The following is a 12,798-nucleotide window of genomic DNA, read 5'->3' as shown; positions in this document are numbered from 1 at the left end:
AATAATAATGGCAGATTTCAGCTATCCCCTTATTGACTGGGTACATATCACCTAAGGATAGGATGCAGAGATAAAACTTTTTGACCCCTTAAATGTTTGCCTTTTAGATCAGCTAGTCCTGGAACCCACAAAGAGAAGCAATTTTAGATTTAATCCGAAGTGGAGCACAGGATATGGTCCAAGACATTAATATAGCTGAGCTGCTTGGTAATAGTGACCATAATATAATAACATGTAACATCCCTGTGGTGGGGAAAACACCACAGCAGCTCACTATGGTAGCATTTAATTTCAGAAAGGGGAACTACACAAAAAATGAGGAAATTAAAAGGCACAGCGCCAAGAATGAAATCTTTGCAAGCTGCATGGAGACTTTTAAAGACACCATAATAGAGGTTCAATTTAAATGTATGCCCCAACTTAAAATAAACATAGTAAGAGGACCACAAAAGTGCCACCATAGCTAAAAAACAAAGTAAAAGAAGCAGTTAGAGGTGAAAAGGCATCCTTTAAACAATGGAACTTACATTCTGTTGAGGAAAATACAAAGGAATGTAAACTCTGGCAAATGCAGTGTAAGAATGTAATTAGGAAGTCAAAAAAAGAATTTGAAGAACAGCTAACAAAAGACTCAAAACATACCAGCAAATTTTTTAAGTACATAAGAAGCAGGAAGCCTGACAAACAAGCCACTGCATGATTGAGATGCAAAAGGAGCACTTAAGGACAATAAGGCCATTTTGGAGAAAAAAAATGAATTCTTTGCATAGGTCTTCATGGCTGAGGATGTGAGGGAGATTCCCAAACCTGAGACATTCTTTTTAAGTGACAAATCTGAGGAACTATCCCAGATTGAGTTGTCATTAGAGAAGGTTTTGGAACAATTTGAAAAATTAAAAAGTAATAAGTCACCAGGACCAGATGGTATTCACCCAAGATTTATGAAGGAACTCAAATGTGAAACTGCAGAACTACTAACTGTGGTATGAAACCTATCATTTAAATCAGCTTCTGTACTAAATGACTGGAGGATAGCTAATGTGATGTCTTTTTTTTTTTTTTAAAAAGGCTCCAGTAGCAATCCTGGCAATTGGAAGCTGAACTTCATTACCAGGCAAATTGGTTGAAACTATAGTGAAGAAAAGATCTATGACACATATAGATGAACACGGTTTGTTGGGGAAGAGTCAACGTGTTTTTTGTAAAGGAAAATCATGCCTCACCAATCTACTAGAATTCTTTGAAGGGGTCAACGAGCATGTGGACAAGGGTGATCCAGTGGATATAATGTACTTAGATATTCAGAAAGCCTTTGACAAGGTCCCTCACCAAAGATTCTTAAGCAAAGTAAGTTGTCATGGGATAAGAGGGAAGGTTTTCTTCTGGATCAGTAACTGGTTAAAAAATAGGAAACAAAGGTTAGGAATAAATGGTCAGTCTTCATAATGGAGAGAGGTAAATAGTGGTGTCCCCCAGGGGCCTGTACTGGACCCAGTCCTATTTAACATATTCATAAATGTTTTGGAAAAAGGGGTAAACGGTGAGGTGGCAAAATTTGCAGGTAATACAAAATTACTCAAGATTGTTATGTCCCAGGCAGACTGCAAAGAGCTACAAAAGGATCTCTCAAAACTGGGTGACTGGGCAACAAAATGGCAGATGACATTCAATGTTGATAAATGCAAAGTAATGCACATTGGAAAACATAATCCCAACTATACATATAAAATAATGGGTTATAAATTAGCTGTTACCACTCAAGAAAGAGATCTTGGAGTCATTGCGGATAGTTGTCTGAAAACTTTCACCTCAATGTGCAGCATCAGTTAAAAAGGCAAACAGAATGTTGGGAATCATTAGGAAAGGGATAGATAATAAGAGGAAAATATCATATGGCCGCTATATAAATTAATGGCACACCCATACCTTGAATACTGTGTGCATTTCTGAGCATCCTATCTAAAAAAAAGATATATTGGAATTGGAAAAGATACTAAAAAGGGCAACAAAAGTGATTAGGGGTATGGAGCGGCTTCCATATGAGGAGCGATTAATAAGATTGGGACTGTTCAGCTTGGAAAAGAGATGACTAAGAGGGGATATGATAGAAGTCTATAAAATCATGCCTGGTGTGGAGAAAGTAAATAAGGAAATGTTATTTACTCCTTCTCATAACAGAGGAACTAGGGGTCACCCAATGAAATTAATAGGCATCAGGTATAAAACAAACAAAAGGAAATATTTCTTCACACAATGCACAGTCAACTTGTAGAACTCTTTACTGGAGGATGTTATGAAGGCCAAGATTATAATAGAGTTAAAAAAAATCCTAGAGAACTTCATGGAGGATAGGTCCATTAGTGGCTATTAGCCAGGATGGGCAGGGATCCAATACCACGTTCTGAAGTGCCCCTAGCCTCTGTTTACCAGAAGCTGGGAATGGGTGACAGGGATCACTCAACGATTACCTATTCTGCTCATTCCCTCTGAAGCACCTGGCATTGACCACTGTTGGAAGACAGAATACTGGGCTAGATGGACTACTGGTCTGACCCCTTCTGGCTGTTTTTATGTTCTCAAGAAGGAAGGAAGTCGAAAAATAAACATCTAATTTCCCTGAAGACCTTTATTCACTAAACTACAGTGTAAGTCTATATCAAGGAAAACAGAAAACAATTCTTTGAAAGCATTTTCGAAATTACATATATTTAAAAAAAATTGTTTTTTTTCCAAACTTGGATTAGTTGGTTGTTCAGTGTACAATTACCATTCCAAACTATTCCCCTTGGCACTTTCAGAACTACGTATTGGGTATTACTTCTCCTTAGCTGAAACTTTCTTTGTAATGGTAAAATATGGTTATGTACTTGCAAAATCAACCCCCACCCTATTTTTTTTACTTGTGTTATCAAAATTAAAGCTGAATTGATTTGGGAAATCAGAACTGTAGCAATATATTAGTATCTTTGCAATCAGAATATTGTAAAGTTACCTAGAGAAGAAAATCTGAAGAGGATAACAGTCTGTCTCTCTGCAGACAAATCTTTAACATTTAATGAGGAAGTTTAATAAAATGTAAATATCTGCTCAGAATGCAAATCGGTATGCATGATTTGCTGTGGTTAGCTGCATTGTTAAAATCTCAGATGGTTCAATGTTGAACAAAAACTTTAAGAAGTGAGAATAAAGTGAAGATTTCTGAAGGCTGGGAGTACCTGCCTACCTACATGAACTGAACTGGGCTGAATTCTCAAAGGAATTCTTAAGGATTATGAAACAGCAACAGCCAACAAGATACCACTTGAATTTCATTCTGCACAAGAAAACAGTAATTTTGCAGCAATCCCATAACATTTGGATTCCAACTGTGTAATTTGATAAAAGGTCCTGAATATGCATTCTAAAAAGTCTTTATTTTTCATTTTTTGTTCCTTTCTAACAGCAAATAAAAATTAAACTATAAATAAATAAGCATAAATGCATATTTATTTATCTTTATGAATAAATAATAAAAATGCCTAGATTATTTTAAACTATGATGTCTTCTTGGTATAGAATCATCATCATACTTCATCTATGACTCTTTTATCAGTGTATTAATTTCCAAAAAAGGACTTTTGGGGGCCGACATGTTTCGTGCTCGATCTCAACCCTGCAATGCTAAATAGGCCATGCTTCACCAATTTTAACGTTATCTGAAAATGAAATAACTTTTTTCATTTGTTAATTTTTTCTCAGTTTTGTTGTTTTTCTTAGATACAAAAAAGGCATTTTTTAGTTAACTCAAAGAATTGTAGAAATGGAGGGCTGGGATGGATCTCAAGAGGTCATCTAGACCACCTCCAGCACAGAGGCAGGACAAAGTATACCTACACCATTTCTGACAGTTGTTTATCTAACCTATTTTTCTTTAAAATCTCCAAGGATAAGGAATCCATAATGTTCCTTGGAAATCTATTCCAGTGCTTAACTAACCATACAGTTAGAATGTTTCCCCCTAATATCTAACATAAATCTTCCTTGCTGCAGATTAAGCCCATTACTACTTGTCCAACCCAGGGGCGGCTCCAGGCACCAGCACACCAAGCCTGGGGCGGCAAGCCACCAGGGGCGCTCTGCTGGTTGCTGCAAGTGCGGCAGGCAGGTTGCCTTTGGCGGCATGCCTGCGGAGGGTCCGCTGGTCTCACGGCTTCAGCGGACATCCCGCAGGTGTGCCGCTGAATCCGCGGGACCAGGGATCTCCCGCAGGCAAGCCGCCAAAGGCAGCCTGCCTGCCGTGTTTGAGGCGGTAAAATACCTAGAGCCGCCCCTGGTCCAATCTTCAGCAGACACAGAGAACAACTGATCATGGCCCTCTTTATAACAACCCTTAACATATTTGAAGACTGTTATCAGGTACCTCCTCAGTCTTCTTAGTCTCAAGGCTACACGGACCCAGTTTTTAACCTCCTATGTCCTGCATGTGACCCTCCTGTTAAAACACCCCAGAATCATATTAGCCTTTTTTCATAACTGCATCATATTGTTGACTTATATTCAGTTTGTGATCCACTGTAACCTCCAGATCCTTTTCATCAGTGCTACCACTTAGCCAGCTATTCCTCATTTTGTAGTTATGCATTTGATTTTTCCTTCCCAAGTGTACTATTTTGCCCTTGTCTTTATTGAATTTTATCTTGTTGATTTGAGACAAATTCTCCAATTTTTCCAAAGTTGTTTTGAATTTGAATCCTGTCCTCCAGAGTGCTTTTAGCTTCTCCTAGCTTGGTGTCATCTCCAAATTTCATAAGTATAGTCTCCGCTCAATCATCTAAGTAATTTAGTGAAAACATTAAATACTACCAGGCCCAGGACAGATTCCTGATGTATCCCACTAGATATGCCCTCCTAGTGCGATAGAAAACCATTGATAACTATTCTTTGAGTACAGTCTTTCAACCAGTTTTGCTCCAGTTTTATAGTAATTTAATCTAAAACAGATTTCCATAGTTTGCTTGTGAGAATATCATGTGGGACTATTTCAAAAGCCTACTAAAATGAAGATATATCCCTTCTCAGCCCATCCCTCCCTATCCATTATGCCAGTAATTCTGTCAACTGAGGAAATCATGGTTTGGCATGATTTCTTCTTGGCAAATCTGTGTTGGCTATCACTCATAAACATTTTATCTTCAATGTATTTACATAATGGCTGTTTAATAATTTGTTCCAATATCTTTCCAGGTATTGAACTTTGGCTGAGTGGTCCGTAATTTCCCAGGTCCTCTTAGTTCCTTTCTTAAATGATAGGTGCTATGTTTGCCCTTCTCCAGTCCTCTGGGACCTCACCTATTCTCCATGAGTTTCAAAGATAATATTAATTTGTTCTGAGGTTGCTTTTACTTGTTTCTTATTCACCCTAGAGTGAATTTCATCACACTCTCACTTTTCTGACTTGAATACATCTAACTTATCTAACTACATTGTAACCTGTTCTTTTCCTGTTCTGGCTTGTTCTCCTTCTTCTTTGTTATTAATATTGTGTTAAGTACCAGTTCACTATTTATCTTTTTAGTGAGGAATGTTGCAAAATGGGTTTAAACACCTCAACCTTCTTGGTGTTGTCCATTATCAGCTCTCCTTTCCTCCTTGGTCCTACATTTTCCTTCCTCATTCAGTTGCTCCTAATGTTTTTAGAGAACTTTTTTTCCTATTGTCTTTTATGTTCCTTGCCAGGTGCAGCTTGTGTTCCTTAGCCTTTCTGATTTTGTCCTGCATGTGTGCACTATTCTTTTGCACTCATCCTTAGAAATTTGCCCATGTTTCTATGTTTTTGTAGGAAACCTTTTTGATTTTCAGGTCATTAAAGAGCTCTTGAGGGAGCCATACTGGCCACTTACTATTCTTTACTCTTCATCCCCACTTATTCCCAGGCCTTCACCTTCCACTCACAGAGTCACTGGGACTATTCATGTCTGTAAACTTAAACACATGCTTAAGTGTTTTGCTGGATTGGTAAAGAGTGTTTGGCATCTTACAGGATCAAACTTCTGGTCCTCCAGATGCCTTCCTGTTTTAGATCCTCATAGCAGTGATCATCAGAGGCACTCAACTTGTATACTCCTCTGTTTAAAAGAGAGAGGGACTGTGGGTGTTTGCAATGAAATAACATCAGCTTTGGACCTTACTCCTCCTATGCCTTCTGAAAAAGTCCATATCCATTGATGTGCAGAGACTTCTTCAAAGCTCATATATTTTCCAAGGTTTGGAGAAGATGTCAGGGCTAATATGTTTTGACATGGTAGGCAGTTGCTGATAATTACTGTTTTTGCGAGTAGGAAGAGATGCAGTTTTTACCATGTTTGAAATATCTGTAGAAGCTGCCTAGGTGGGGAGGTGGTTTTGGTTAGTATATACATAGAAATTAATAAAATCACTTTGTTCCTGTGTCCTGGCGTTGATGGTGGCCCAAATGAAATAATATAATACTTCAAAATAAAATAATAAGTCCATTAATAAAAAAATATAAATAAATTAATATAGAAAGTGTATAGTCAGCAGAGATTTTAGACTATACTAGGGTACAGAGAAGATAGTCTTTTTTCATGTTGATGTTTATATTATTGCTGAAGAGGGTGGAAGTTCATTATTCAGGTTGTAGGCAAGTTGTAAAACAGAGGGAGGTGACATTTGTCTATTAGTTGAAGTTAACTGTCGTGATTTGCGTGAAACTCGTACTATGAACGTTAAGTATGAGCATCACAGTAAAAATGGCCATATGGATTTCAATAACAGTTTAAGGAAACATTGTATTTCTCTTTTCAGTTTATTGTACTTCAAAAATAATTCAGTCATGTTGAACCTAAAATAATTGCATGCCAGTGTATCTGTTACATTTCTATATAGGTTATTAAAACTTGGATAAAAATAAATAGGTCATTATCGGCTGTTTGAGCTATATTTAACTTTTCAAATTAAACAAGATATTCTTAAATTTCACTCTTTTCCCATATATTCAAATTATTTACATGAGTAGAATTAACAACTACATAGGATAGCAATTCTCAATCTTATAGGGAATATGCTAATCACCAGCTTGGAAGTAGAAAGGAATTTTTATGTCCAGGATATAACATTGCACTATAGGGTCCTGATCCTGCAAAGACTCACTTGCTTACTTGACTATGACTTTGAGTCTCATTGACCTCAAACAGTTCAATTCATGGTGCATAAGTATCTGTAAGATCAGAGCCATAGGCCTCAAATATCACTGCCAGATGTATGATAACAGTAGAAATGAGCTAATGGTCTATTCCAACGTTACAATTCTTTGAGCTCCTCGTTGATACTGGCCAATTCTATGTGTGGCAATAGGAACCTGTGAGGATGCCTGCAGGAGAAGGACAAAGAATGAATCTCCAGAACTTTACCCTCCTTCCACTAACCGATTTCTTGAAATAGTATCCAAATGACATAGCAAAAAAAAAAAAAAGATTCATAATCAAATATTTACTGAAGAAATTACAGTAAATTTCAAATTTCTTTATTGCAACTTAGCCATCACAAACTTCTCTGCTGCACTTTACACAGCAATTCATAGTCTAATATCTCGAGAGTGTAGTTCATAACTGTCATAACCTTAGTCCCAGATTTGGACCTTAGCGTCCAAAATATGGGGGTTAGCATGAAAACCTCCAAGCTTAGTTACCAACTTGGACCTGGTACTTGCTGCCACCACCCAAGAAATTTGAGGTGTTTGGGGCACTTTGGTCCCCTGAAAACCTTCCCTGGGGCCCCAAGACCCAATCCCTTGAGTCTCACAACAACGGGAAATAATCCTTTCCCCCTTCCAGGTGCTCCTGGAGAGATACACAGACACAAGCTCTGTGAATCCAAACAGAGTGACTCCCCCTCTCCGTTCCCCAGTCCTGGAAACAAATAAAGCACTTTCCTCTTCACCCAGAGGACATGCAAAATCAGGCTAGCAAATCAACACACACAGATCTCCCCTGATTTCTTCCTCCCACCAATTCCCTGGTGAGTACAGACTCAATTTCCCTGAAGTAAAGAAAAAACTCTAACAGGTCTTAAAAGAAAGCTTTATACAAAAAAGAAAGAAAATATATACAAATGGTCTCTCTTGTATTAATGTGACGAAATACAGGGTCAATTGCTTAAAAGAATCTTGAATAAACAGCCTTATTCAAAAAGAATACAACTCAAAGCACTCCAGCACTTATATTCATGCAAATACCAAAGAAAGAAACCATATAACTTACTATCTGATCTCTTTGTCCTTACACTTAGAAACGGAAGATTAAAAAGTAGAAACTACTTCTCCAAAAGCTCAGAGAAAGCAGGCAGACAGAAAACAAAGACTCAGACACAACTTCCCTCCACCCAAAGTTGAAAAAATCCGGTTTCCTGATTGGTCCTCTGGTCAGGTGCTTCAGGTGAAAGAGACATTAACCCTTAGCTATCTGTTTATGACAATAACCCTATTCCACCTTATGACATAGTAGGAGTTGCAACTTATATTTTCTTACAAATATCTGTTAACCACAGCAAGAAGGCTGCTCCCAGATGTTTCTGTTAATGCTGGAATTCTGTCTCTGAAATTCCATTGATAGTCTTGTAGAAAGCAGTTTTAGATTTAAGTTTTTGTTCTTTGGAGTCTTCTGATTTCTATACTTTAATTTTTAAAGTACTTTAAAGTAAAGTAATTTTATACCTTTTATTGATATCTGGAGCTCCATAGGTGTGATTTAAAATGAATATGTCTTTCAAGATTAGTATCTGCAGTAAATGGTGGTCTTATCCCAACATATATAACTTTGGGGTTCAAAATCTTTATCTGGATATGAATTTTGAAATTGCTGCTATCTTTACATAATGAGCTGAAAGAAAACCCCAAATCTTAACATCCATAATTTTTTTGCCGTTAGATACTAAGGTGATAACACTTTAAAAATATGGACAGATGGAAGATGGAGAAGCAATTCTGTAATTTGATCCCTTCTCTAGCTAGAAAGAAGGGATTTTTGAAGGAAAAAACTACTAAATTGTGGAAGTGCGTTTAAAAATAATTGTATATACAAGCTTGACAGCAGATCTAGAACTTTTATCAACTAAACCTTGTTTTCCTGGATGCACAGGTACCTCTGTTCTACAAGTGACAGCTACAGATGCAGATGACCCTACCTATGGGAACAGTGCCCGGGTGGTATACAGTATTCTTCAGGGACAGCCATACTTCTCTGTTGATCCTAAAACAGGTGGGCACTTTATATTTCTTACAGTTTGATGCACCTGATAGATTGCAATCTGGTGGATAGTAACCCAACATATGAAAGATTTTTTTCCTCCTATTAAATTCTACCATTGACTTGAACATCCTTTGAGCTATGAGAATTGCAATTTTGTACTATACATTCTAATGAAATGTCTATGTATAGAATTAATTCTTCAAGGAGTCGTGATATGAACCATTCAGCCAAAGTGGAGTATCATGTTTTTGTACTTCCAGGTGTAGGCTCGGCAAACCACTCAATTGTCTCTATTAAATTATTATTTTAAATGTTTTGTCTTGCCTGTAGGACAGGCTTAGCAGTATTATTGAATGTGAGCTTCAACACACATACCATAAGAAACAAATATTATGTTTGTATTTCTAAAACTGCAATATTGTCATTACACTGAAAATGTGTTCTGTATGACTCAAAGAGTAGAATGATCTGAAATGATCAAGTTTAAGCTCTGTGCATCATTTATGCTTCCCCCACCTGCCAAAAAAATACATAAAAGCATAAAAGAATAAGAAATTCAAATAGCTCATTAGAAAGAGTAAGAAATGTCTACCAAGAGGAGTGTTTAATATTGCTTGAATTTCCTGAATCCCATTAACTTGTCTATGTTTGATGACAGACGTTTTGTTTAACATGATTTTTTATCTTTAATAACAAGGCTGTTTAATTTAATACAGTATTCACTTCAGGTGAATTTAATAATTCTTGTTTTTCTTTTCTCACCCCCTCCAAAAACAAACCCTCATAAGCCAGTAAAATTTTGCTATGGAGCAAAGAGATCACAACTATTATTTATGACAGAAAAAAATAATACTTTTGAAATTGTATGACATGAAATAAATTCAAAGACACTTTATATTCATATATATTCACAGTAGGCATGTTACATGTGAATGTATGTGATTGTGTGTATGTTGCTTTCCATATGCTCAACTGCTGGAGGAGTAAATTCACTGTGTTGTGGGGTAAGAGTATCTGAATCTGGAGATTGGTGATTATAAAACAAAGTATTTTTATCAGGAACAATGGGTTCTAATTCTCCTGGACATGTTTCAAGATGAGAAACCTGTAGACTCAAATAGAAACATGCGATTTTGTGCAGTGTCTATAAGAGATGTAGCACAAACCTCCCAGCCAGGAGAGGGGGATTAAGGTGGTGTTATATCATCTTTTCTTGCCCTGAGGTTTCAGGCAACTATGGGTGTATTTTAGGCAGCCCTATATTTGAGGAGTCTAAGCCATGTTGCCTGTGGGCAGCAATGCCACCCGGAATCCACTATTGTGGTGCCCCCCCCCCACATTCCCTAGCCTGGGATTTGCAGAGGTGGTCTCTAATCCATTCCTATGGTGGCTGGATCCAGGAATTTCACAGCCCATTTTGCTGCCACAATATAAAATATAAATAAACACAAAGATTTCAGAGAGGGAGAATTCCCTCCCTACATCATTTCTTGATGAACTTGTTAAAACAATAACAAGAGCTTGCTAACTTTTATCCAGCAAAACTGATCCAGGGTACCAAGAAATACATTCATGAGGCTTGTAATACTTCAAGTTGCTCATGTAGCTTCCAGTGGGGAGGAGTCATCTTCTGATTTAGAGGGTTGAGAATGAAATCTTTCCAGTATTGAATTTAGACAACTAGATACAAGTGTGTGTGTGCGCTTGTGTGCGCGCGCGTGCGCATAGATGTATCAGTTCCTTTAGAAAGAAAATTGAATTCAGTTTGTTATAAAGGTGACAGCATATCCGTATTCATTTGGCCAAGCATTCTGATGTGTTTGATATCTGATTTTTTTTAGAATTGTATTAATGTAGGCATTATAGAGTAAGATTGTTTATAAGTAGATTGTATTTAAAAAAAAAACTTAAGAAAAAAAATGGAAATTCAGAGTTAAGGTTCTTCTTCGAGTGATTGCTCATATCCATTCCAGTTTGGTGTGCGCGCCGCGCGTGCACATTCGTCGGAAAACTTTTACCCTAGCAACTCAGGGGGCCGGCAGGTCGCCCCCTAGAGTGGCGCCATCATGGCGCTTGATATATACCCCTGCCGGCCCACCCGCTCCTCAGTTCCTTCTTACCGCCCGTGTCGGTCGTTGGAACAGTGGAGCGCGGCTTAGCTGACCTCCACTTCCCTAGCTACTCATAGTTCTCGTATATAGTTATGCAGTTATAATCCTTTTATATATATATTTGTATACTTATACGTTTTTCTTTGCTAACATAGTTAGTTTAGTAATTGTTAGCGGGGTTCAGGAAGTAGCCCCTTCCATGAACCTGGTGCCGGAGCCCATGCACGGCTCACCGGGTTTTAAAATGGGCTCGGCCTGCCAGAAGCCGATGCCGAAGGGAGATCCACACGGCTCCTGTTTGAAGTGCCTCAGGGAATCACACTTGACAGCTAAGTGCCCCATTTGCAAGGCTTTTAAGCCGAGAACAAAAAGGAGCGGGACTTTCACTTACCCCTCCACCTTAGGCGCCGAGCGATGATCAAGCGGCTGGCAGAAGCGCCTCCTCGGCACCGGACCTCGCCGGTACTGCCACGGCCTTTTGGCACCGGCCGTCGCCGCCACCGAAGTCGACTCGGCACCGCTCCCTTCCTTCGAGGTCGAGAAAGCCTACGATTCCTGCTGGTGCCTGACGGCTCCCCGGCACGCGCCGTGGTTGAGCCCCCTGCTCCTGCTGCTTCCGTACCACCTGCATCGCAGCCAGAGAGCTCGTCTAAGTCGGATCGCCCGGCACCGGCACCTGCAGAGGCACCGACGACATCGGTACCGTCGATTCCAGTCCCCCAGGGCCATTGAATCCGGTGCCTGACAGCTCCCCGGCACGCGCCATGGTAGAGCTTACTGCTCCTGCTGCTTCCGTGCCAACTGCACCACAGCCAGAGAGCTCGTCTAAGTCGGATCGCCCGGCACCGACACCTGCTGCGGCACCGACGACGTCGGCACCGTCGATCCCGGTCCCACAAGGGCTGTAGAATCCGGTGCCTGACGGCTCCCCGGCACGCGCCGTGGTTGAGCTACTGCTCCTGCTGCTTCCGTGCCAACGGCACCGCAGCCAGAGAGCTCGTCTACGTCGGATCGCCCGGCACCGACACCTGCTGCGGCACCGACGACGTCAGCACTGTCGATCCCGGTCCCACAAGGGCCGTAGAATCCGGTGCCTGATGGCTCCCCGGCACGCGCCGTGGTTGAGCTACTGCTCCTGCTGCTTCCGTGCCAACGGCACCGCAGCCAGAGGGCTCGTCTAAGTCGGGTCGCCCGGCACCGACACCTGCTGCAGCACCGACAACGTCGGCACCGTCGATCCTCGTCCCACAAGGGCCATAGAATCCGGTGCCGGATGGCTCCCCGGCACGCGCCGTGGTTGAGCTACTGCTCCTGCTGCTTCCGTGCCAACGGCACCACAGCCGGAGAGCTCGTCTAAGTCGGATTGCCCGGCACCGACACCTCGGAGGCACCGACAACATCGGCACCATTGATTCCAGTCCCACAAGGGCCGTCGAACCCGG

The 12,798-nt window shown here is 40.2% G+C and overlaps 1 protein-coding gene across 1 annotated transcript in view; it reads left to right on the top strand.

Annotated features, from left to right (window-relative positions):
• CDH18 (cadherin 18) overlaps positions 1–12,798 on the top strand; it is a 1,009,618-nt gene that overhangs the window by 760,532 nt on the left and 236,288 nt on the right. Inside the window, 1 exon segment of the mRNA XM_030551747.1 lies at positions 9,135–9,254. Coding sequence (XP_030407607.1) covers positions 9,135–9,254 — 120 coding nt within the window.

Source organism: Gopherus evgoodei, chromosome 2 (genome assembly GCF_007399415.2).
Source record: "Gopherus evgoodei ecotype Sinaloan lineage chromosome 2, rGopEvg1_v1.p, whole genome shotgun sequence".
NCBI lineage: Eukaryota > Metazoa > Chordata > Testudines > Testudinidae > Gopherus > Gopherus evgoodei.
The sequence above is the reverse complement of the archived record's forward strand: the minus strand, read 5'-3'. Positions and strand labels throughout refer to the sequence as shown.